The sequence below is a fragment of the Bufo bufo genome, chromosome 6, assembly GCF_905171765.1.
Source record: "Bufo bufo chromosome 6, aBufBuf1.1, whole genome shotgun sequence".
NCBI lineage: Eukaryota > Metazoa > Chordata > Amphibia > Anura > Bufonidae > Bufo > Bufo bufo.
In genome coordinates this window covers 30316214-30341689 of record NC_053394.1, presented here as the reverse complement: position 1 = coordinate 30341689, position 25476 = coordinate 30316214, and the positions used below count along the sequence as shown (strand labels likewise).

At 45.7% G+C, this 25476-nt stretch overlaps 1 protein-coding gene across 1 annotated transcript in view; it reads left to right on the top strand.

Annotated features, from left to right (window-relative positions):
• Positions 1 to 25476, top strand: part of LOC121004418 (prominin-1-A-like) — a 92344-nt gene that overhangs the window by 33451 nt on the left and 33417 nt on the right. Inside the window, exons 2-7 of the mRNA XM_040436622.1 lie at positions 7065 to 7646; positions 14569 to 14624; positions 17776 to 17981; positions 21804 to 21924; positions 22926 to 22989; positions 24970 to 25059. Of these exons, the coding sequence (XP_040292556.1) occupies positions 7517 to 7646; positions 14569 to 14624; positions 17776 to 17981; positions 21804 to 21924; positions 22926 to 22989; positions 24970 to 25059 (667 nt within the window). The 5' untranslated portion in view covers positions 7065 to 7516. The remainder of the gene's footprint in view (positions 1 to 7064; positions 7647 to 14568; positions 14625 to 17775; positions 17982 to 21803; positions 21925 to 22925; positions 22990 to 24969; positions 25060 to 25476) is intronic.

Genomic DNA, 25476 nt, shown 5'->3' with positions numbered 1-25476 from the left:
GTGTACTTTACAAATCTTTGCTGATTATAATATATGTCGTTTGTCCAGTCGACGTTCTTTTTGATTGTCACAATTGGGAGTAGGAATTCAAATCCAGCTGCCACCTGATCTCTGGCCTTAAACTCGTTGGGGACCCCCCTTGGGACTCCTATTGCGTCTATATACACATGTGGGTCAAAGCTTCCCTGTGGGGAGGCCTCCCTTTTTGACCTCCCTAAATAGGTTTTTTGAGTATACCCTTTAACTGTGGGGTCATCTTCTAGTATGTGAAGGGGCATTATGGCTTTTGCTAGGGGCGCATTCACCGGACCAGTTGGCTTCTAATCTAGTTCTTATTTTTCCGTCTCCACAGATCTAATAGATGTCCACCAAAGATACCCTCTGATTCTGTGTTTCAGTGGACAGGTTGCTGTAGGATGAGCATTACGCCTCTGTGAAGTTGCCCAGGAATCCCTCCGCATATGTAACAGTTTGTCTTATTGTGTGTGTCAGCATTGTATTTTATCCATTCTAACCACAGGTTGGTGTCAGAAAATCCTGTCCCGGCGGCCATAGTATCTTCAAGGGTGGGGGCTGCTATGGCTGTCATCTGCCTAAGGGAGGTAGTGTAGGGTTTGGACGGAGCCTTCTCTATCTTTGTGAGATTATGTAGGTCTTTCAGGTGGAACATGCCCATGTCCCCAGCAGTTACCCCCATCCAGGTGCCTATAAGGTATGTCCCTGCATCATTGGGGCTGGGGTTTTCTATTGTGAGGGTAAGTGGTATGTTGGAGCCTGTCTGTCCACTTGGGTGGCATCTTCCACTCTTAAACAGTGTCATGCGGGTAAGCAAGGATTTACCCATTTTGTCTTTTTTGTCTCGGGCACTCTGAGGTCTGTATCCCCATGGGTCACCCGTGTTCCACCCAACTGCACCCCATCAGTGACACAGATGTATGTGGATCTATGGCTTCCCGTTTGGTACATGCTACATTGCCATGCTGGCATTGGGCACAATACTAGACTGCAGTAATCGAATTTGAAGGTAGCCACGTGAGTGCTGGAGGAATTAAACCAGAAAGTGGTCAATATGTAGCCATCCTTCTCTTTTTGTTGGATGATGGCCACTTGTCCTCCTGTCTTTTTGGAAGATTCTGTGTATATGTGACCGTGTAGGTGTAGACAAAAAGTAGCAGAGCGATAACTGTTACAACAGGCATCATGCAGATTCAGCAGTGGTTCCATCGATATCTGGAGCTGGCACTTGTATTATTTTGCAGTGTGATGCGTGGATCCAGTTAGGTCTCCCCTCGAGTTTTACAGAAGTTGGGGTGGTCAGCAGCACCTGGTAAGGTCCCTCGTATCGTGGTTCGAGGGTGCTTCTGATATGCTTTTTGACCACCACCCACTCTCCGGGTTTCAGAGTGTGGCTTCCTTCTAGGGAGTTGGGATCTGGAATGGAAGAGAAAACTTTTGCATGTATGTTAGACAATTGTTTACTCAGAGCTATCACATATTTGGCAACAGATTCATAATGCATTTGCAACTGTTGCGAGAAATACTGTCCCATTCTTGGCCCTGTCCCAAATAGGATCTCGTATGGTGTAAGTTTGTGTGGAGGCCTTGGTGTGTGCCTAACTGAAAAGAGTGCTATAGTCAAGCACTGAACCCAATTGAGCCCTGTCTCCCTGGTCATCTTCAACATTTTTGACTTTAACACCCCGTTCAATCTTTCAACTTTGCCGCTGCTTTGGGGCCCGTAGGGGGTGTGATACGCCAGGTGCGATCCTACCATTTCCCAGACTTATTGGGTTAATCTGGCAGTGAATGCTGGGCCCTGATCACTCTCAATGACCTCAGGTACTCCGAACCTACAGACAAGCTCCTGCATCAGTTTTTTTATCAGTAGCAGTTGCTGTCTGATTTCGGCCACCCAGAGAACAAGTCTATCACTACCAGCACATATTGAAACCCTTGGCACATTGGCATCTGGATGTGATCGATTTGTATCCTCTGAAAGGGATATAAGGCCTTTGGGAGACATTTCCGGGGCGTGGGCTCGGTTCTACCTGGATTACACTCTGCGCAGATGAGGCACGCTTGAGTATGTCTCACCAGGATGGGGGTGATCCCTGGGGCCACCCATATTTTAGCAATTAGCTCTTTCATGATGGTTTTGGATTGGTGGGTGGGTCCATGAGCCACTGAGGCTATTAAGGGATAGAGGAGTTCTGGGTAGGCATACTCTTTCCCTGTGTCCAGAGTCCGGATTCTTCTTCGGGGGGTGACTCCCTTAACCAGGTTTCCTTTTCCCTGGGAGTGGCCTGTTTCTGCATTTGTTTCAGTAGGTCCCATGTGACTTCCTCTTGCTCCAGATCTTCTTGTACTGTCAGGATCTGTTCTGTCTGGGCTCCTTCCTCTTCCATTGCTGCTCTCTTTGCGGTTTGATCAGCTAGGGCATTTCCTCTGGCCTCAGAAGTGTCAGTTCGTGTATGGGCCTTTACCTTGATCACTGCCACTTGAGTGGGCAGGAGTACTGCTGCCATTAGAGCCGCTACTGCTGAGGCATTTTTGATCGGGGTTCCTGCGGCTGTGATGTAATCCCGTGCCTTCCATATTAGTCCAAAGTCATGAACCACTCCAAAGGCATATCTGGAATCCGTGTAGAGATTAGCGGTGGAATCTTTTGCCATGAGGCAGGCTTCAGTGAGGGCAATGAGTTCAGCCTCCTGTGCTGACTGGTCTGGGCGCAATTGTCTTGCACACAGCACTTCATGCTCACTAGATGTCATACGGAGCCAAAATAGTGAGGGGGCGCCGAAGCACAACGTCAGATGTGACGTCCAGAAAAGAGCTGGCAGCATGGACAGCTCTGACACAGGAAGGGGCAGCTCTGGCTACAGGGTCAAGGCACTTAGAGTAGTAGCCCAGCGGTCTACTGCGTCCACCATGAGTTTGGGTAAGACTTCCAGTAGGGTGACCTTGACGTTCCATGACATACAGCCTGAAGGGAAGGCTGTTCATTATTGTTTATTTTTTATGCATCATCCAATGGTATACATTTTGTGCCTTTTTTAATTAATAAACTACCCAGGCGATTTTTTAGCAAATTTTGTCTTCTATAGCCCAGGTGGCGAGTGCTCAGCCTTAATCAATACTTTTTATACACTTTTTGTGACTGGGTGAGTCTTTCAGGCTTTGCAGCACCCATTTCATAGTTACTGACAGGGTGAGCCACCATATCCTTCAAACAAATATGTATGATAGACTCAGAGGAATTCCTGACAGTTTCAAGTTTTTGCTGCAAATAGTTTCAATCATAGAATGCATACTGGGGGTTGTCTCTCGGACAGACACCATTTTGTAAGTGACAAGCAAGTGTCCATTCTATTCCATAAGAGATGTAAAACATTGCATTTAGAGCGGCCCTGGATACGCCAAAGTTATGCAGAGGCCGGCACCTCTACAAAACCACCAGTGCAGGGGTATATTAAGACTGGCATCTAAAACACCATTCTTAATAAATGACTCCACCATATTTCTCAAGATATTTACACCAGACAACCACATAAATACTTATTTAAACCGTATTCTTATCATTTTGATATTTTAATTGAGTTATAAAGAGAGTTTATGATGTCAGGAGATCTAAGAGCTACACATGAGCTGTCAGATGAGGGGATTCAAAGAAAACAGTCACAGCTGGCAAACAGACTCTCTTAGAAGCAGCTGAATATTTTTAATAAGGACCAACGGAAAAAATATTTTTTTTTACTTAAAATGAGTAAAATGCTATAATAAAAAAAATTGCCCTGAAGGTGTCCATAGCCTTTAAGTATCTCTGCATCTCGAGCTCTATTTCAGTACCTGTCATCCTCCCTATATTTAGATAGCAGGATTGTTGTTGTTGGACACAGTCGTACCTTGTACCTACAGGTTTCATCCATCAGATGTGTTCCAGAAAGCTGTCAGAGCCGTTCTCTTGTTTATCTGCATAACCGCAGGCTCTTAAAGGGGAATTCCCATCTTAAAAAGTGATTTCTAGCACTAAACTGTTGCTGTAGAGGAACAGCCTGTCGGATTTTATCGCATTCAGCATGCGATAAACTCTGAAAACTGCTGGAGCACCCCCAGGCCCCCATCCCAATATAATGGGGCCCGGCGGGGAAACCTGCCTGCTTCCGGCAATAGTGCCAAGATTCGGCTGGACAAATACGGCTGCAAGTAGCAGTTTTTGTCTGGCCAAATCCCGGCACTAATGCCAGAAACAGTCCGGGTCCCATTATAGTACATGGGCTCCGGTGGGGAAATGTAGCATCTGGCTACACCGGATGCAATGAACTCCAGCAGGCTGTTACTCTACCGGAGCAACCTGCTGGTGTGAAACTAGCCGTACTGTCAATAGTCTTCATCACAGTCCCTACACATAGGTATTTTTTTAATTAACTAAATTTTTCTCATACCGCATGCCAGTGGTGTACCTTCAATGGAGGAAGAAAATGCATCTGCTATGGGGCCCCAAGGGGGAGGAAGGGCGCGGCACTGAACTACTACTTCTCGTCCCAATGTGAAAACACTGCCTTTTCATGCAGCAACCACTAGGGGGAGCTCAGTGTAAAAGTCGTGGCAACGCTCTGTTGCCACCACCATCTCTATCCGGGGCAGGCACGAGCACCACATCACTCACCTACAGTATGTCCTGGCTGCTGGATATTTTTCTGTAGGTCTATTAGAGATTATTCATCGAATCTTTCTCTGCAGCGCTGCAAGGGTTAATTCCCATTTTTGCTCTGCGTTCAGCTGGTTGATTAATGAGCTCATCAGCCTTTCTATATCTGCTCGGCTGTTTGTTCCACCCCCGACCTGAGCCATAGATTTATTTTGCTTACTTGACTCTGCAAAAGTGCCATCATCTAATTGTCTTCTGCTTGTTTCCTGCCGCCTGACCTGACCCATGCCTGTTCACTGTACTGATCCTGTGCTGCCTTGTCCTGATCTCTGGACTGTTTTTTTTGATTCTCACGTACTCTGCCTGCCCTGACTTCTGCCTACTTCCTGACTATGGGTATTGCCTGATTCCCTGTTGCTTTAAACCACTGTCTCTGACCTTGGTGGTCCTGGTGGTTCCCCTGCAGCGAAGGCCAGATCCCTGTGTACGGGTAAAAGTGTGAAAACCAGGAGACCGCCAGGATAATGCCCTCAGGACTTGCTCAAAGTCAACCCTGGTGGGCTATGCACTAAGCTCCCACTAGTGGTGGCTGCAGGCAGACAGCTTTGTAAAATGTGAAGTCAAGCAGGAGATTCATCTGTGTATGTATAACAGTTGTCTGATGTAAATACTTTCACAAATATGGTTGTCAGAATGAATGCCATAATTATGAAGCACCTGTTCCACTTTTTCCGGCATAGAAGTGGAAGGCGACTTTTTTCTTATTACAATTTTTTTAAACAAAAATTTCTCCTGCTTTAGACCTCATGCCCACAACTGTGTGCCGGCTGTGCCTGTGCTGCGGACTGCAAATTGCGCTCCCGCCGTGTGCCTGCCATCTGCGGACCCATTCACTTGAATGGGGTCCACGATCCACATCCGACGGTCCGCACCACAAAAAAGTAGTGCATGCACAATTTTTTTACGGTGCGAAGGCACCAACAGAAAACCCATGAAAGCACTCCGTAGTGCCTCCATGGGTTTCCAATCCGAGCCTCAGTTCTGCACCGTATCTTCCGGATTGCGGACCCATGAAAGTGAATGGGTCCGCGTCTGTGATACGGTGCGCACACGTCCGGTGCTTGTATATTGCAGACCTACTGTTTGGGGTCCGCAGCACAGGGAAGGACCTGCTACAGTCGCGTGCATGGCGCCTTAAAGGGTCTTTCTGAGATTCTGGTATTGATTATCCTTTCCTTAGGATAGGACATCAACATCAGATCGGTGGGGGTCCACTGATCAGCTGTTTGAGGAGGCAGCTTAGCAAGCACAGCGCCATCCATCTGACAGAGGCTGTGCTTGGTATTGCCTCTCAGCCCCTTTCATTTAAATGTGACTGAGCTGCACCTACTCCAGGGATCAGCAACCTTCAGAGGTTCTGAACCTGAAACTACAACTCCCAGAATTCTCCTTTCATTTCTATGGGAGTTACAAGAACAGACAAGTAAGTGTGCACGAGCTATAGTTTCCCAGCCGCTGGAGGGCCGAATTTTGCTGATCCCTGGCCTGGTGAGCCTCACCGCCTCTTCAAACAGTGGATCTGCAGGGGTTACAAGAGTCAGACCAGACCACCACTGATCTGAAGCTGATCACCTATCCTGAGGTCATCAATACCATAATCTCAGGCAACCCCTTTAATAAAAAAAAGATTGTTGCGGGATGCGGTTTGCATTCTGCCGGGAAGTGTTTGACGCATTCGTATTGGGAAGCTGGTGGTGCAGGAGGGCCCCTACTAAGCTTGCTATGGGGCCCTATGAGCTCTGTATATGGCTCAGCCACATGTGTGTTATTTTATGATGTTCTTAGTTTTAGCTGCATTTTTCTAAACTATTTGAACTACTTTTTGTTTTACTACTGAGAAGAAGAAAACCGTAAAAAGATTCGACATGCTGAGTTTTTTTTTTTTTTTTTGTTTCAAAAAGTCAGCCACAAAATTAACAAAAATTCCAGGAGCAAGAAGACGTTTGCATGTCCTGTCCTGCATTTTTTATTTCCATAGACCTTAAGCTAACATCTGGTGTGTTTACCACAAAAAAAGGTGACAAAAAACACTACTAAAACTACAAAAGTGCACAGAAAATGCCACTAAAAACCTATGTGTGAACACAGCCTTATGCAAATTGGATGATGTTGTTGTTTTGCTAATTGTCCTACCAGACCCTGTGTGAAGTCCTCTGGCTGTGAGTGTGGAATGCGGGAGTAGGGGGTGGAGGCGATCAACTTTATTTTATCTGTTAAATTCTCAGTCCTTGCATTTTGCAGATACTAGAGGTTTGAGCGTCTTCTGCTCCTGCAGAGACCTGGAGAAACCAGTGAAAGAGACACTTGGCTTTTATTGTTTTTTATTTTACTAGTTTTTATGTTTTATATTTTACAGGAAATCTTAGTGCTCTGTGGAAGGAGACCCCACCTGCTCGAGGAACCGAAAGCTTCTTGCAAGTTGTAGAACTCTCGCTTGATATCATCTCCACAAGTCCTTTAGAAAATTTTCAAAAAGTTCTTCTGAAGTTTACAGCTTTATTTTCTTTGTTATGGATCCATATTCATTGGAAACTTAGATTTTTCACGTGAGATGGTCTTCAGCCTGAAGGACTAAGGATTTGTTTGCTCAGGGATTTGTTCAGCCACAACAGGTTTACAATTGTGAGACTTTGTGTGATCTCCGACCAAAACTGTGTCTAAACCCCAAAAAACTGGTTTGTTGACTTCAAGTTTCTGGAGAACAGGCTCTGTACGATTATTGCAGGATCTATTTCCGTTTAAAAAAGAAGATTTTTGTTACTTCTACCTACCTCAGTGTACCTACCTCTGCTTCCAAGAGATACGAAAATGGAATACGGGAACCTGACTAACCCAAAGTACGGTCCAGGAGCTCTCCCCGAAGATGGGCCCATGAAAGTCTTTAGCAGCATGGTCCATTCCTACCTGGATCTGGTTCAGAGAAACACCTTCCCCCCTGGTACGTAGACTGATATTTATTCAGTATTGGCAATGCCAGAACATTTCCTATAGGGTTGTTAAAGGGGATATTAATTATTGATATTTTGGGTAATCTCAATAATTAATATTCATAAATAGGCGTGAGTTGTCTAGTGATACTTTAAATGAAACTAACTCTGTTGCACTTACACTTTCCCTTAGGCCTCATGCACACGACCGTTGTTGTGTTCCGTTCCGCAAAATGGGGTTCCGTTGTTCCGTGATCCGTTTCCGTTTTGTTTCCGTGTGTCTTCCTTTATTTTTGGAGGATCACCAGACATGAAGGAAAGTAAAAAAAAATCTAAGACAGGTTTGCCATGCAAATAATAGGAAAAGAAAAACGGACACGGACGCGGATGACAATCTTGTGTGCCTCCGTGTTTTTTAGCGGTCCCATTGACTTGAATGGGTCCGCGAACCGTTTTCCGCGAAAATAATAGGACAGGTTATATTTTTTTGACGGACTGGAACCACGAATCACGGACGCGGATGGCAAACAGTGCATTAGCCGAGTTTTCAACGGACCCATTGAGAGTCAATGGGTCCGCAGAAAATCACGAAAAACGGCACAACGGACACGGAATGAAACAACGGTCGTGTGCACGAGGCCTAAACTATATGCGACTCACTACTGCTACTACGATATACTACGGCGGCGAACACTACGACAATAAATGACCCCGAGCTGCACTATGAATAATAAAAGGAATTTATTAAAACAATTACAAGCTATACAGTCTACTTATTGCTATAATTATATACATTTATATCTAAGGACATATCAAATGTATATACTTATAGTCGCACACTGTAAATATAATAAACACACTACAACACAGCAATATAATATTACACCTCACTACACTACACAATACACCATTCCTATTCCACCCCACAAACCAGCTATACATTACACTTACACATAGCAGCAACCCACCCACACTGTCCCTATGAGAATCAAGGGGTTAAACACAATCAGCAGTGCAGCAGTAAAGGGGCTACTGCTGCAAGGAGTACAGGGAGCAGTGAAGGGTTAACAGAGAGTTGGCACTGCAAGGATCAGGGCAATGCAGTGCAGGGGGTATAGGCTGGGGTCTGCACGGGTTTATAGGGTCTAGGGGGGTAAAGGGTTACTCAGCCATCTCCAGGGGCACGTGGGGCTGCGGTCTATGGCAGGGAAACAAGGGTTAGGGAAAAAAGGGGTTACTGCTGCAGGGAATAATGTGATACTCAGCCAACTGCTCATCTCTCGTTGTAGGGGATGATCCTCTCTTCATTGGGGCTGCAGGGCCTTAACTGCAGGCCACTCTTCCATGTGTTGGTCGTCCAGTCCCAAGAAAGAGAGCCCCCACTATTCCCCAATGCTGGACTATTTATCCATCATAAGTAGGGGCGGAGGTGTTTTGGCCATGGGGCAGAGGTGTGGATAACCCAAGCTATAAAAACAGGTTTAGCATGTCTTGTTTGGGGTCTGACAAAAGGTGGCAGATAGTCTGCAATCTCCTGTCCTGAGGTGACCAGAAACTGGGCCCATCCTCGTTAACATCTCTGTGCGAACTACCTGCTCCGTTTGGTTTCTAGCCAGACAGCTCGACTATCTATGCAGCCTTAAATCAATTACCCCCAACATGGCTGCTGGCCTTGTAACAGATGTGCAAGCCACGGCCTACGGGCCATCAACACTAGTGGGATGAAGAGTTGATAAGGAATTGAATCTAGGGAATATTTCCCAATATGCATATATATATATATATATATATATATATATATATATACACATATACATATCCCACTTGGCCATTCAGGGCCAATATATATATATATATATATAATATATGTAGCAAACTCAGTATTATGTCTGTAGGGAGTTTTCTACACCACCTATCGGCTCTCTTACTTTGCGGCAAAATTTTGCCAAACGTTAAGCCTCGTCCCCTTGCCAAACTAGAAAACGGAGAGTAAGGTGCGGCGGATTATTCATTTTTGCCACGTTTGTTTTATAAATTGACTAAAAATGAGCCAAATGTTGGTAAAGCCCTTCGAGAAAAAGGGAAGAACTTCTGGGCTTCTACAACAGGCTATAGATCTCCCAGATGCCTTACAGGTTCTCCCCCCACATTCCTGCACTTCCCACGTCCTGGTGCCAAGAGGTGTCAGGACGATGTCGGAGGGGGGCACCTGAACTGGAGGCAGGTACAAGAACGAGGAGAGGTGACTAGCTGAGTGCTTGGTCTGAGGGAAGTAAAGGAGTAGGTTGTCGGCTGGCCCAGGGTCTATAAACAGGGGAGAGTATAGTCTGGGGTCCATATTTATTTAGGTGGTCTGGATTTTCTATTAGTTTTAACCAGTGGAGTCTCATAATTAAGTTTAAAGGGTGTTCTCATCTGAGCCATTTATGGCATATCCATGGGATATGCCATAAACGTCCATGAGGTGCGCTTCTCACATCTGGGGCTCGTCCCATCCCCATAATGTTCCCCCATCGGAGGCGGGAATGCAGAGGCGGATGTGCATCTCCATTCACTTCAATAGCACTTCCAAAATATATAGCTATTTGCACCAACTCGGAAGCGCTATTAAAGTGAGCAGAGAAAGCTGCGCATGCGCGTGCATGCAAGTCCAAACTCCATTCAAATGGGGGAACACTGGCCCCCATTTCCGTGATCAGTAGGCTGCATCAATGGTTGGACCGTGCTGGTCAGATACTTATGCCCTATCCTGTGCATAGGGTATATTGCCGTAATAGGACAACCCCTTTAAGAGGACTGCATAGAATGGTATTTTTAGACTGTTTGCTCCAGTCGTGGCCCTGCAGGGTGACTGCCCTTGTGACCACGGTTAACCCCCTGGTATCAGTTTCTAGATGCATAATTCTCACGTGTCACCGTCTCTTCACTTCCATTGTCTTCTCTGGTCAAGATGCCCCTAGGACAGAAGTGGACACCGGTGTACGACCCTGTGACCGCCCTGTTACTCCACCCCGGCTTACTCTTATCCAGCCTCAGGGCCACTTCTGCAGCTTGGAAATATTTGGTTACTACTTTGGCACGGCTGCAGAACTCTTCACATTTGTGTCCAATTTCCATTCCACATTTTCATATCTTCTTGGTGTTCTTGTTTGGCATGCAAATATGACGAGCCTGACATAAAAAGGAGATTTATTTGGAACAAATTAAAACCGCGTAGACGCAGCCAGGTTTTACTAAAAGGGACACTAACCCTAATGCCCGTCGTTTGCAGTGCAGGAAAAGGCTGGCTATAGGTTTTATTCATTGAAATTTAGAGGAAAAAAAACCTGACCCCCATGATTACTACTCTGAGTCACATAACTCTCTATGTACTGGACATGATGTACAAGGGGCCCTTTAAACAAGAATCAATGATCGGGAACAAAAAACACTCATTCCAGACAATTGGCCCGTGCAATGGTGCCTCCGAACACCCAGATAAAATCCTTGTTTTTGGGGCCCACAATAATGCTGCCAATAATATGCAAACCGAATGGGAGATGAATGATCGTGGTAATGATCGTTTAGCCTGCACTGGACAATGTAGTAACTTATCGACTTATATATTGTTAATCGGTGCTTGATCAGGGCTCAAGTTTCCCCATTTGTTCCATCCTCAGCCACATGTTCTACGTTTTTGCACCGTACCCTCGCTCCCTCCTGTCTCCTCTTTTGTAAGTGACTCGAATGATTGCTAGATCTTGTGGAGACTCTAGTTTTGGGAGGTGGCAAACTGTACCATTGCCTAGGACCCACGTTTCCTCTAATGGGCCCCCAGGAACAATCATTGACCCCTTGATTGCCCTAGACCACCGGGGAATGGGAAATTACCCAGCTTTTAGACAAAATGGAAATTGACCCCTTTCACCACCATAGACCACCATAAAGCTAGCCCTGGTGTCACCCACCATCTTTGGTGCACACATATGTAAATGACTAGAAATATTTTTCATGCTGTTCTCTTCTTTAAAGGGGTATTCACATCTGGGACATTTATGGCATATCGCTAGGATACGCCATACATGTCTGATAGGAGCAGGTCCCACCTCTGGAACCCGCTCCTATCTCCAGAACGAGCCCTCCAAAGTGAAGGGAGAGCAAGTCGTGCATGCACTGCATCCTCCATTTACCACTATGGGAGGTTCCGAAAATAAGCCTAGTCCCATATCAGTGAATGAAGAGGGTGCACGTGCACACTTGTTACTTTTATAAAAAATTCAAGTATTTATTAAAGCATGCATGCGAGGAGAGGTGCTAGATCCCCTTTAACCCTTTGGGGGCATCTTATAGGCGCCTCCGCTATTGTTTCATGATTGCACAGAACAAAATCCTAGTCTGTCCTTATGTGACTGTATAAATATATATACATTTTCTGAAAATGAAAAATCTTTCTTTCTATAACTGTGCACAGCTTCTTCCTGGGGTGGAGCCTCGCCCACAATACTCCTCCTCTGTCCGGATACTGCAGCTGCATCCCCCTCCTCCCTGTCTAGTACTGTTTTACACTCTATGGATCTTTTTTTTTTGAGGGGGCGAGGAGGTTTCTGAACATTTCTAGAAAGCATGCAGGGAATGGGACTTCATGCTGCTGGAAGGTGAAAATAATGTAATCTTCCCTTACAGAGCTTTTCCAGCTTTAATCCCTTATAATTAGACAAGAACCATTAAAAAATGCACTTAGCTGCTCTCTGCAGGTTCATTACACGATCCTTTCAGTCCCCAGCGTGCACATTGAGGCATGTAAGCCAGCAGTGACTTGTTGCTTGGAGACATATCACCACTGAGACCAGTGAATGGCTGCAGCAGCGTTCGTGTGGAAGGGTCACGGAATGGAGCAGCGAAGGACTACTGCATTGTTTTTTTGTTTGTTTTTCTACAACAATGTCCTGGGCTTAATTAAAAAAGGGGGGTTTAAGGCTGGGACACCCCTTTTAAGAGATATTACTGCAACACAAGTGACAACTGCTGCCAGTTTAGGCAAATAGTCCATACGTAGCTTCTGAATTCAAATATGACTTGCATTTTTGCTCATAACCTCCCTGATATACTGATCATTTCCCTATGATACCAATCACAGTGCCATCCGGAGTACCCCTTTAAAGGGCATCTGACAGCAGTTTTGTACCCATGACACTGGCTGACCTGTTACATGTGCGCTTGGCAGCTGAAGGCATCTGTGTTGGTCCCATGTTCCTATGTGCCCGCATTGCCGAGAAAAATGAAGTTTGATTATATGCAAATGAGCCTCTAGGAGCAACGGGGGCGTTGTCATTACACCTAGAGGCTCAGCTCTCTCTGCAACTGCCGCGCCCTCTGCACTCTGAAGTCAGGGCCAAGCGTGATGATGTTTTCACTGCCTGGTCCTGTCAAAGTGCAGAGGGCGCAGCAGTTGCAAAGAGAGCAGAGCCTTTTGGTGTAATGGCCACGCCCCCGTTGCTCTTAGAGGCTCATTTGCATATCACAAAACCTCATTTTTTCCCAGCAATGCGGGCACATATGAAAATGGAACCAACACAGATGCCTTCAGCTGCCAAGTGCACATATAATGGGTCAGAAAGTGCCATAGGAACAAATCTGCTGACAGATGCCCTATAATGGCACCCTCCACAAAACAAAAGAAACGATCCCTCCAACTGTAGATGTGTATTTGCAAGAATCTGTATATTTTAGGTTCTGTGAATGCACACTTTTATTTTTTTTTTCTCTTTCCCTGAAGAGTAGGTGTGGTTTTCCTGGTGTGATGTCAGAGGTTTGTTTGCACTCTGAGCCAATCAGATGTCTCTCCTGTGCAACGCCCCCCTAGCCTTTTCCTTTTCAGTAATGGAGGCAGACAATCTGCAGCTGCATCCCCCTCCTCCCTCCCTCTTGTCTACTATTTATGGATTATTTGGTGACTGAGGAGGTTTTAGAGCATTTACTGAAGTCCTGTAGAACTCCAGTTGCTGGAAGGCGAGGAAGGGGCCAATGTCCTCTAGTATCATATTACAAAGCTTCATATAAAGGTGGCGTACACACTGTCTCTGTAATGTGACAAATGACTGTTTGCTGGGTGACCGTTTTTTGATAAGATACCCTGATAAGCCTTTTCTGCAGTTCCATGGCTGACGTGTTCCTTGGGTTTCGGTTATAAAAGAGTCCTCGCTGTATCGCTGAAAGCAAACACTACAACAATGCAGCTACACAGAGGTGGCGTAAGTCACATGTAAATGTACAAACTGCAAGGCAAACATCGGCTGTGTGATGCACTGAAATAGCACTTACAACGCCCCTTCTTGTGGGAAAATAAGACACCTTCATGAATTTCTAGCCACCATACCTCCAAAGGAGTCTGGACCTTTGCTCCTTTGGCATCTGTATATGCCCGTGCCTGTATGGTTCCAATGTCTAGGTGCCCAGTAGGTAAAAGGGCCCACTGCCAAACCATAAGCAGATGTTTACAGACTACTGATGCTGCTTTCCATCTATCCTCTACTTCCTGTAAGATACCAAATGTACAGGAAACAGTGGCTACAAAAGGAGGACATCAAAAAGTGTCGGAAAATAACAAAGAACCACAAAATGTTGTGTGCGGTGTTTTCATCTAAAAGGTTCAAGTGAAGATCTACCTTGATCAACAAGTTGCAGATCTAATACCTAGTACTTTGAGTGCACAAGGGTGAACTGATTAAATGTCCATTGCAGCCCTGCTCACTGTAATTTGAATACCTATTGGTTTCTAAAGATGAGCGCTGGTTTATATCTGTTTTATGACCGATCCGGCAGTGATACGTGGCTTCCGTTACAAGTGGGAGACACGATGCAGATGTGAACAGAGACATAGTCTATGTCAGTGATGGATCAATGGAATTCACTGTAAACCTTAAATGATTGTCTTTTTTTTTTCTTTTCTTCCAGACTTTCTTGAACAGGCGCTTAAAAAGCAGAGTTTTAATAGTATCACTCCTAATCAGGTAAGTGCTCCTCTTTTCTTAATGACCCGTGGTAGTCGCGAGGCAGCACAATCATCGTAAGAATTTAAACGCAGGGTTGTGATCAACGTGGACACGATGAAAATTCACCTCCGAGCCCTGGCCTATTAAATGAGATGCATGACTTCAAACTTCTATGGTTTAAACTGCAGCACTGCTTTATAGGTAGAATGTTTAGGCCCGCCACATGCTCGTCAGTGCAATATTGTATTATTACAGCACGGACGAAATGAATGATTATAAAGTGCAATCCACCACATACGCTAAGCCAAGTACATCTCAAGAAGGTGGAAGCCTGGAGATCTTAGACATTTCTAGTGTCACTTGCAGATTAGTTGTGGTCTCGGAGCAGCTTCCTTTCCCTGGACACTGCAGCAGAATGTCCAGCTGCACCATGGCTTCCCGCAGCGAGCAGTCCACACAATACCCTGACCCACAGGGAAGAGGAAATCTGCATCTTCTGCCCGGGGATCCATTGTTGGTCACCGGAAGTGCTGGTTTCCCCTGCCCCTCAAACAATGGCCGTCACCTCTATCAGGTGCAAGAGGGCTACGAAGCACATGGTGCATTCTGGGAAATGCACTTCGGCTTCAGTTTCCTCACATGTGTAATTGGGAATTAGAAAAACAATTGAAGGAATTTAACTACTAATTTAATATTTTTTCTCTATTACCCCTCATTCTTTCTAATATTTATCATCCTACAGTATACATTCTGCTGTTCATCTCTCATACAGTTTGTATAGAGCTCACCTAATACAAATGTACTGCCCTGGAGCAAGGGTACTTTGGAGTTTGGATGTTTGTGGACATTTTCCCCTAAGCCATGAGCTCCCTACTTTATTGCCCTTTGAAGGGTTAACTTGCACAGTGATTTATGCCGTTGTTTGCAGTTATACTGTTTATACTGAAGAATTGTATTTTATATATGGTATGTCCTGTCCGTTTGCACTGTATTTACACTGAATGTTGACAAGGGTTAATACACAGCCAGTTCACACTAAGAGACTTTGGGAATTTCCAGTCTGTGCACTGAGAAGCTAGTAATTTTCCACAGTTACCATAAGGGACTATGCAGAGCAAAGTTTTGGAGGGACAAAAAAAAGAAAACAATAAACTTTTGACTGGTTTGGCTCTGTTAAACTGTTGTTTACGTCTGGAAACTGCTTAGTCATTCCCATTGACTTGTATTGAGTCACAATACAAGTCTATGGCAGCTGTGACCTGCAACATGGTTTCTATTAGGCTGTGCTTCTGTAGCTTCACCCCTCCCACTAGAAGGTTCTGGATTAGTTGGGAACTGTATAAAACTAGATCAGTCAGAGCTGCTAGTTGGCTGCAGATAGGGACCAGGGTTTAGTAGGAGAGACTCTGCCAGACTGCAGGAGTGACCAGAAGAAGACAGTGAGATGGGGATACCCTGCCCCATGACTGAGCCAGAGCTCATGATCCACCAGCCCTTTGGCCAGGGAACCAGCCTTCTAGGAGAGAGAGGGGCAGCTAGCTCAGGCCTTTCCTCAGCACAGAACCTTCTTCTGCCAGGGGGAAGACTGGAGAAGACAGCTCAGTGCATTGCCACATATTGTTTTGCACTTGAGTTCCTCCAGTAAAGAAGCACACTGGTTTACTGCAGACCCTGACTCTCTGGACTTATTTCCAAAAGGGGTGCACCATGCTTTACCATCCCCCTCCGCAGAGCTGTAGGATGTGGTCACACCTCAATGCCACCTTATACCCGGCCACTGCACAAACACCTTCTCACTGCAGCTATATGGGAATAGTAATACTCACATTTCTAACGCTACCTGCAGATATGGGGAAGGACGTACCTTTCACTCCTTTCGTGGCACACTCTGGCTTTGGGGCTCTCTTGCCTGAAGATGGTTGAGGTGCCCTTGCTGATGGTGGAGTTGAGGTGCGGAATCACTGGATGATGCAATCAGAGTACACAGCTCCTCCATCTGAGTTGGAAGGACAAGCCTTCTTCCTTCTGAGTAGGGCACAATATCTAAGCTATGCCACCTATGTACATAGTACTAACATACAAAGCATAAAACAGGACATTAACTCTTTTAGCACTAAATCAGATGGGTCACTGCATTGGCACCAGTTTTAATTCATCCCGCCCATACGTAGAATCTCCAGAGGACTCGCAGAGCAGTAAATGCTTTGAGCAGTGTTCCCAGAGGCCAGGATAACCAGCACAATGGGAGCTGTCATTTATTTTGCTTGTGACGTGCTTTCATTGACCGGCTTCCAGTCTTTGTCTCAGTGGTCCCTATGCTCATGGGTGTAGACTTTTTCATATTTGCATTGGCTGTGTGACTATTTCACCCTCATCAGGGTTCAGTCCATAACACGACGTCACTTGTATTGTCTGATAAGAGCGTGTTTTCTTCAGAAGTCACTGTGTAAATAAACCAGCGTCTAGCCATGGTCCTCCTCATCGCTGTAATACTTGACGCTTATTCCTTCTGTGTTCAAAGTACTTGACTTTGCTGGTAGTACGAAACGTGACTGTACAGATAAGCTTCAATGCCCACAAGCAGATTTGGCCAGATGATGCCACCATCCTTGTGAACACAATGACCTATTTGTTGACCAGAATGATTGTCTTATGGGCCATGTAGACCAAGCATGGTGTTGGCCGAGTGGAGCATCAGTTAGACTCTGGCCTTAAATATCCTAGTCTTTAGTCTTTCCTCCGTCATCCCCTTGTTATCACTATAAGAATATTTTCTTTCATAAATCCAGTTTTAGTTGTGTCTTGTGTTATGATAATGTTGAAGCACTTGGAGGCTTCCATTAAGAACACCAGGCCTCACAGTGCCCTCCAGGAACCTGGTCTATGACACCACATGGGTTGGGTTCAGATTGATTGCAAAGTGATGCACCTTGGTTGGTTCCCATTGCCTACGAAGGAAGGTGGACTTTGGGTCACCATGGGAAGGAGAGACTGGGCCCACCGACCATGGGTCCTCCCAACCTTCTCCACTCGTCCATTGTAGTCTATGTGTCTGAGATAAGTATATATTTTGTAAAAAATATTTGTCCTCTTTTATTAGTAGCAGCCTGTTATTTTCACGTGTTAGCCTGCCACTGTGTATAAGTATTAATATAGTACTTGTCTTTAGGTGCTGACGTATGAGATGGGCTACCTCGTGGCTCTAGCCATCGGCCTCCTCTTCATCATAGTGATGACGCTGGTGGGCCTTTTTTTCTGTTGCTGTCGCTGCTGTGGAAATTGTGGTGGAAAAATGTACCAGAAACAGACAAAGAACATCAACTGCAAGAGGAGGTTTCTGTACTTCTTCCTGTTCATTATCACTCTCATCATTCTGTGAGTATAGACACCATTCTTTATACTTACACACTTTGGAGACAGACATTTTGTAGGCAGATCCCCTCGGGTGGCCATAGTATATTTTACAAAATTACGCTTTTCTCAGGTCCTGTTGCATGTAAGGATGACTGGGGGTAAGGCCTCTATGCAGTGGCGGATCCAGAGCCTGGTCTCGGGGGGAAGGGGGGGGGGGCACTTCCAGATTGTTTTGTGGCGGCGGACAGAAAATAATGTGGTGCTTATAGAACAGACTATTTTATTTACCCTGTGTGAGCAGAAGAAATGCTCTGTCTATAACTAAGGAATATCAGGGGACATTATACAGGGGTAATATAACTGAGGAGGGGTATCAGGGGACATTATACAGGGGGTAATATAACTGAGGAGGGGTATCAGGGGACATTATACAGGGGTAATATAACTGAGGAGGGGTATCAGGGGACATTATACAGGGGTAATATAACTGAGGAGGGGTATCAGGGGACATTATACAGGGGTAATATAACTGAGGAGGGGTATCAGGGGACATTATACAGGGGTAATATAACTGAGGAGGGGTATCAGGGGACATTATACAGGGGTAATATAACTGAGGAGAAGCAGGGGACATTATGCAGTGGTAATATAAGTTATATTACCCCTGTATAATGTCCCCTGATATCCCTCAGTTATATAACTGAGGGTATCGGGGTACATTATACAGGGAGTAATATAATGGAGGGGGTATCAGGGGACATTATACAGGGGTAAAATAACTGAGCTGAGGAGGGGTGCAGGGTACATGCTTTATTTGCGTAGTGCGCACTGTATATAACTTATAGGGTCTCAGCCGGGCACCTGGAGTCACGGATTTTGAAGGACTATTGCTGGTTTTCTGGCACCGTTCTGCCAGCCCAGATGTTGTAGCTGCTCACATGAAGGTCCTGCTGATTCACTCTGGTCAGGGACGTCCTCTCACATATTACATAGAAACATAGAATGTGTCGGCAGATAAGAACCATTTGGCCCATCTAGTCTGCCCAATATACTGAATACTATGGATAGCCCCCGGCCCTATCTTATATGAAGGATAGCCTTATGCCTATCCCATGCATGCTTAAACTCCTTCACTGTATTTGCAGCTACCACTTCTGCAGGAAGGCTATTCCATTCATCCACTACTCTCTCAGTAAAGTAATACTTCCTGATATTACTTTTAACCCTTTGCCCCTCTAATTTAAAACTATGTCCTCTTGTAGCAGTTTTTCTTCTTTTAAATATTCTCTCCTCTTTTACCTTGTTGATTCCCTTTATGTATTTAAACGTTTCTCTCATATCCCCTCTGTCTCGTCTTTCTTCCAAGCTATACATGTTAAGGTCCTTTAATCTTTCCTGGTAAGTTTTATCCTGCAATCCATGTACCAGTTTAGTAGCTCTTCTCTGAACTCTCACCAAAGTATCAATATCCTTCTGGAGATATGGTCTCCAGTACTGCACACAATACTCCACATGAGGTCTCACTAGTGCTCTGTAGAGCGGCATGAGCACCTCCCTCTTCTACTGGTAATGCCTCTCCCTATACACCCAAGCATTCTGCTAGCATTTCCTGCTGCTCTATGACATTGTCTGTCTACATTTAAGTCTTCTGAAATAATGACCCCTAAATCCCTTTCCTCAGATACTGAGGTTAGGACTGTATCACTGATTGTATATTCTGCTCTTGGGTTTTTACGCCCCAGGTGCATTATCTTCCACTTATCAACATTACATTTTAGTTGCCAGATTTTTGACCATTCCTCTAGTTAATATATATTAACCCCGTGACTGCCTTACTCCACCAGGGATGCAGACAATAAGCTTCACTTGGTTAGACCTGTACGCTGTTTAATGCACTTTGCCTGGATCTTCTGTAGCCCTTTGTATCTGGCTACTTTAGAGCTTATTATTGAAGCACCAGATATTATTATCTAACTGCTCTGTTCTCTGGCTACAAAGGCTTAGAGGGAAAATTGCTGGCAATCAGACAACCTCCGTATCATCTTGTCACAATGTCTGCTCTGAAGCCAGGCCTCATTTGTGGAAGGTTATTTATTGGGATGATCTTCCTTCCCTACAATATTCCTGCAACGTCTCACTCAGGGCAGAGACAGTTCTTGTACTTTACATTTAAGGGAGCAGCAGTTGGCCACCATGACGCCGCGCCACCCTCACCTCACTTAGCAGGCGCGCAGGCCGGCACGCAGTAGCTTCAGGCAGGCTCGTCTTCATTCCTCTGCCGCCCAGACGGGACCACTCCCTCTCCTGTCCTGGCTGGGTCCTCTGCTTCCTCTCCAGCTCCATCCCCCTATGTACAGTGAATTTAGCCGGCACCCGCGGCACAGTGCGGGACGGGACGGGCGCGGCCAGCGTTGGGGCAGGGGAATCGGCAAAACGATATTGTCGGATTCTCGGGAGGGGGGGGGGGATCCGCCAATGCTTCTATGGTGGCTTCAGGACCATATTTTGAGCTAGAGGTCTAGGTGGCAGTATCTGGGTTATTCTCTTCTATATCCTGAAGAGCCAGGAAGATCCAATTATAGTAGAAAGTCGAGTGAACCCAGTTAATGGTCACTTGGCCAGTCAGAAGCTCCAAGAGGGATCAGGACCCTCTCTATAAACCAGAGCAGACAGCTGCTAACAGATCAGGTCCAGGGACGTAGCTATAGGGGGTGCAGAGGTAGCAGTCGCTACCGGGCCCAGGAGCCTAAGGGGGGCCCAAAAACCCTTGTGCCACATAAGACACTGGCATTATAGAAAGTGCATGCTGGTCAATTTACACCTCTGGCTGGAGGTCAAGAATTTGGCATGAGGGGGTGCCCTTTCAATGTTTGCCTCTGGCAGCAGGAAGGCTATCTGCTCCCCTGCCCCTTGCCAACAAGCACTAAGGGAATGGGGGCCCAAGCTGAACTCTTGCACCAGGGCCCGTGAGCCTTTAGCTACGCCCCTGATCAGGTCCTTCTAGATATTACATGGTTGGCCACGTTTCGAATGACTTGCACCTAATGCATGTAGAATAGGTACCTCCCCAAATCTAACCATACCAGTCCTCTAATCCCATACATACCCTCTGTGCAGTTTGTAAATTTAGGACAAATAGATCCCACCTGAGCATGCCCTCACAGTGTTAGACTGCCCACTCATGGAGAGGGCCTACACATGGCTCACCCTGGGACAGCCTGAATTTGCATTGACTGTACTGAGAAATTAGATTTAGGTGCACCATTCGGTTCCCAAACTTTGGCGCAAACAGCCCTCGGACCTGGCCTCCATGAATTATCCTTAGCAAGCACGAGGTCTGAACAGTGATAACCACCTGATTTTGTGCCATGGGAAGCCATAGTCAGTCAGGCCTGACAGCGCCCACTGAACTATAGTATTACATGGTGGCCATTCAGATGAATTGCTGTCCTTGTAATAGAAGTCAGCGCATGAACAGACCGGATCCCGGAGGGGCCCCAGGGCAGCGGACCCCATATATCCTAATAGAGATATGAGCAGGGGTCCCCTTCATAAGTCCCCTTTAACTGTAACAAACTCTTCTCCTGTGTGTCCATCTCATGACAGATTTATATCCAATTAGGGTTTCCATTCAATGACCTCAAGTAGAGGTCTTGAAATCATTCAGGAATTGATCCAAAAAGTATATTGGAACATTGTATACCTCTTCGTTACACATGAAATAACCTATTTTTTTGTGTTTACCCCTTTTAAGCGTATGAACCCCCACAACTGGTAAGAGCTGTGTGATCTGAATTGATGGCGTTTTTTTATTTATTTTTGCGCCGCTTATCTCCTCCTCAGGGCCGGTGACATCTGCGCGTTTTATAGCAACAGCAAAATGAACAACGCGGTCGACAGAAGTTTCACGTCCTTCAATAATACGGTGGACAACCTGAAGACCTATGTCCATTCAGTGCCCCAGGTACAGTACCCACCGCCCAGCCATTGTAAGGCGGAGCAAGCACTACAACTCCCAGCATATCCTGGTAGCCAACTAACTAGGCGGTGTTTGCCTAGTGAATCAAATCACTTTTCCGGAGAGCGTCCTTTATTGAACTCTACCATCTGCTGAGTCAATGGGAGGATTTCCCGGCTCCCCGGGAACATGGGTTTATGACCAATTACCAGAAGAATGGCGGAATAGGCTGTAAAGATTTACGGGGGACATGAGACAAAGACCTGATACTACAGATAGAAAGCAAACAGCAGCGTGTAATAAGGGGAAGGAGGGACCGTCCACCTATAAATGTATGCTACACAACCACAGGAACCACTGGTGGACTCTGGCACCGTATAACCACCCTGTACCCCACCGATCACCAAAACAGGGGACTGGCACAGCCGCAGTGAGGAGGCCTTAGTATAGCGTGGAGGTCCGGCATGAATACTGCCATACTATAAGGTTAAAGGGGTTGCCTCTCGCTTCAGCAAATGGCATTTATCATGTAGAGGAAGTCAATACAAGGCACCTACTAATGTATTGTGATTGACCATATTGCCGCCTTTGCTGACTGGATTCACTTTTCCATCACATTATACACTGCTCGTTTCCAGGGATTACGACCACCCTAAAATCCAGCAGTGGTGGTCGTGCCTGCACACTATAGGAAAAAGCGTCAGCTTCTCTGGTGGCCGGGAACATGGGAGCTCACATAGGTTGGTGCGTTTTCCTACAGTTTGCAAGCACGGCCACCGCTGATGCATTGCAGGGTGGTCATAATCCCTGGAAACCAGCAGTGTATAATGTGATGGAAAAATGAATCCAGACAGCAAAGGAGGCAATATGGAGAATCACAATACATTAGTAAGTGCCTTGTATTAACTTTCTCTACATGATAAATGCCATTTGCTGAAGTAAGAAAACTGTTGCAGTATAAACTCCAGTATTATTAGGGGTGACTAAGAATGCTTTTTGTTTTTCAGGACGTTAACATTATTTTCAATGCAAGTAGGATCCCCGTTGCTTGGGCCAACAGCAGCATTATCGGTAAGTCCATGGGCAGAATCAGCTTGGTCCCTGGGTCTTAAAAGGGTTTAATATTGATGGCCTAGCCTCAGGATGGGTCATCAATATCTTATTGGTGGGGGCCGACTCCCAGCACCACCGCCGATCATCTGTTTGAAGGAGGCTGCAGTGCTCCCATGAGTGCTGCAGCCTCCTCACAGGTTACCAAGCACAGCGCCGTATATTGTATAGTGGCTGTGCTTGGTATTGCAGGACAGGCCCATTCACCCTAGGCCATGTGACCGATGAACGGGGCGTCATTGGACCGGAAGGAAGTCACAGCACCACAACTTCTTCAAACAGCAGATCAGCCGGGAGTTGGACCCCCACCAATCCAGATACTGATGTCCATCAATATCGAACTCCTGGAAATCTAACATGTTAGGCACATTCTTAGATGTGGTATAGGAAAATCTTAAAAGGATTTTCAAAACATATAAAAAAGATTTTCCACGGGCTGCAAATGATTAAAAAAAAAAAAATATATATATATATATAGCTTCTACTCGCCTCACTCCACTGCCATTGACAATGCCTGGGTCGAAGCTGCAAGCCACCTCCTGCTCGGGAATTGTCAGCCATTTCCTGCTGTGTCGGGATGTGACCCGAGCACTGTCACAATGGCAGCGGCCGGCGATCGGTAAGGTGATTTATAATGATTTGCAGCCCAAGTTAAATCCTTTTTAAACAGCTGGAACCGCCCTTTAAAAGGGTATCCAAGTTTACAAAAAAAGGTCTCCTCCTTATTAAAACAGCGCCACCCTTGTCCATGGGCTGTATCTGGTATTGCAGCTGATCCCATCCAAGGTCTTCCAGAAGGGATGAGGTTTCGTAAAAGCAGTACAATTTCACATTATGCATACTCTAACGGACGGGTGAATAAATGTGGTGCCCTGGAGCGAGGGTACTTTTAGAGTCTGGATGTTTGTGGACATTGGCGCCTATTGCTGCTATGCGCAAAGCCATCAACTCACTACTTTACTGAACTTTGAAGGGTTAACTTGCGCTGTGATTTATGCCGTTGCTTACACTTATACTGTTTTATATTGTGGAGCTGCATTTTATATATTTATTGTACTATATTGTGTTGTTCACTTGCACTGTATTCGCACTGCACTGTGGAAAGGGTTAATGCACAGCCAGCTAATTCTGAAAGACTTTGGGACTTTCCAGCCTGTTCACTGAGAAGCCCTTAATTTTTCACAGTTAGGCCTCATGCACATGACCGTATCCGCTTTTGCGGACCCTTAAAACACAGATACCGGCCGTGCGTGTTCCGTGCTCTCTATAGAACTGTCCTATCCTTGTCCGTAAAACGGACAAAAATAGGACATGTTCTATTTTTTTGTGGACATACTCGTGTTCTGTCTGCATCTTTTGCGGCCCCATCAAAGTGAATGGGTCCACATCCGACCAGCCAAAAATGTGGATCAGATGCAGACCAAAAAACTGCATGAGCCCTTACCATAAGGGACTATGCAGAGCTAAGTTTTGCAGAAAAGAAGACACAATGAACATTTGGTTTAGCCCTGCCAGATGGTTGTTTACATCTGGAAACTGCTTAGTCATTCCCATTGACTTGTATTGAGGCACAATACAAGTCTATGGCAGCTTTGAACTGCAACATTGTTTCTATTAGGCTGTGCTTCTCCAGCTTCACTCCTCCCCCTGGAATTGAATATAACAAATTCGGTGTGTGTGTGTGTGAATACTTCTATATACTGATGATCTAGAACAGGGATGCCCAACCTGTGGCCCTCCAGCTGTTGCAAAACTACAACTCCCAGCATAGCCTACAGCTATCAGCCAACAGCAGGGCATGGTGGGAGTTGTAGTTTTACAACATCTTGAGGGCCGCAGGTCGAGCTTTCCTGATCTAGAAAGTCCTGCCCCAAAAAAGAAAATGACTTATCTTGCTGCAAGTTATAATTTGACCTTCTCTTTGCATTGGGTGTTGTACAGAGATCGGACCGGTTCTTGGAGGAATGATTAAAAGAAGTATCGAGATGGAGGCAAATAAAACGCTGGATACGATTCAAACAACGATAAATGGTAACAATTCAAGCGTTTAGCGGACAAATCTTATGTACACAATGTGACGTATACAGTTAGAGGGTCATTTACAGATGCACGCCATTTTTTTGGCATATATCTGTCGCAGATTGCGGCGCAAAGGTTTTTTGCATAGCAATATGGGAATTTTCCCTGCTCACGCCAGTTATATAAAAAGGGGACATGGTGTGGGTCGGCCATTTATCATTTTTTACGCCTATTTTAGGCGTAGAAAATGGTCTAAATCTCCCTTGCTGGCGTAGATTTAGACAGGTGGTGGATACGCCGACGTTTTTTTTTGTGTCTCTATGTTGAACCATTCCTCTGTTATTCCTGCTAAAAGTGCTGAATGAAGGGCAGTTGGCAATGAAGGTGTTACCAGTTGGCTGTGTGTCCCTGCACAGTTTGACACTCTCA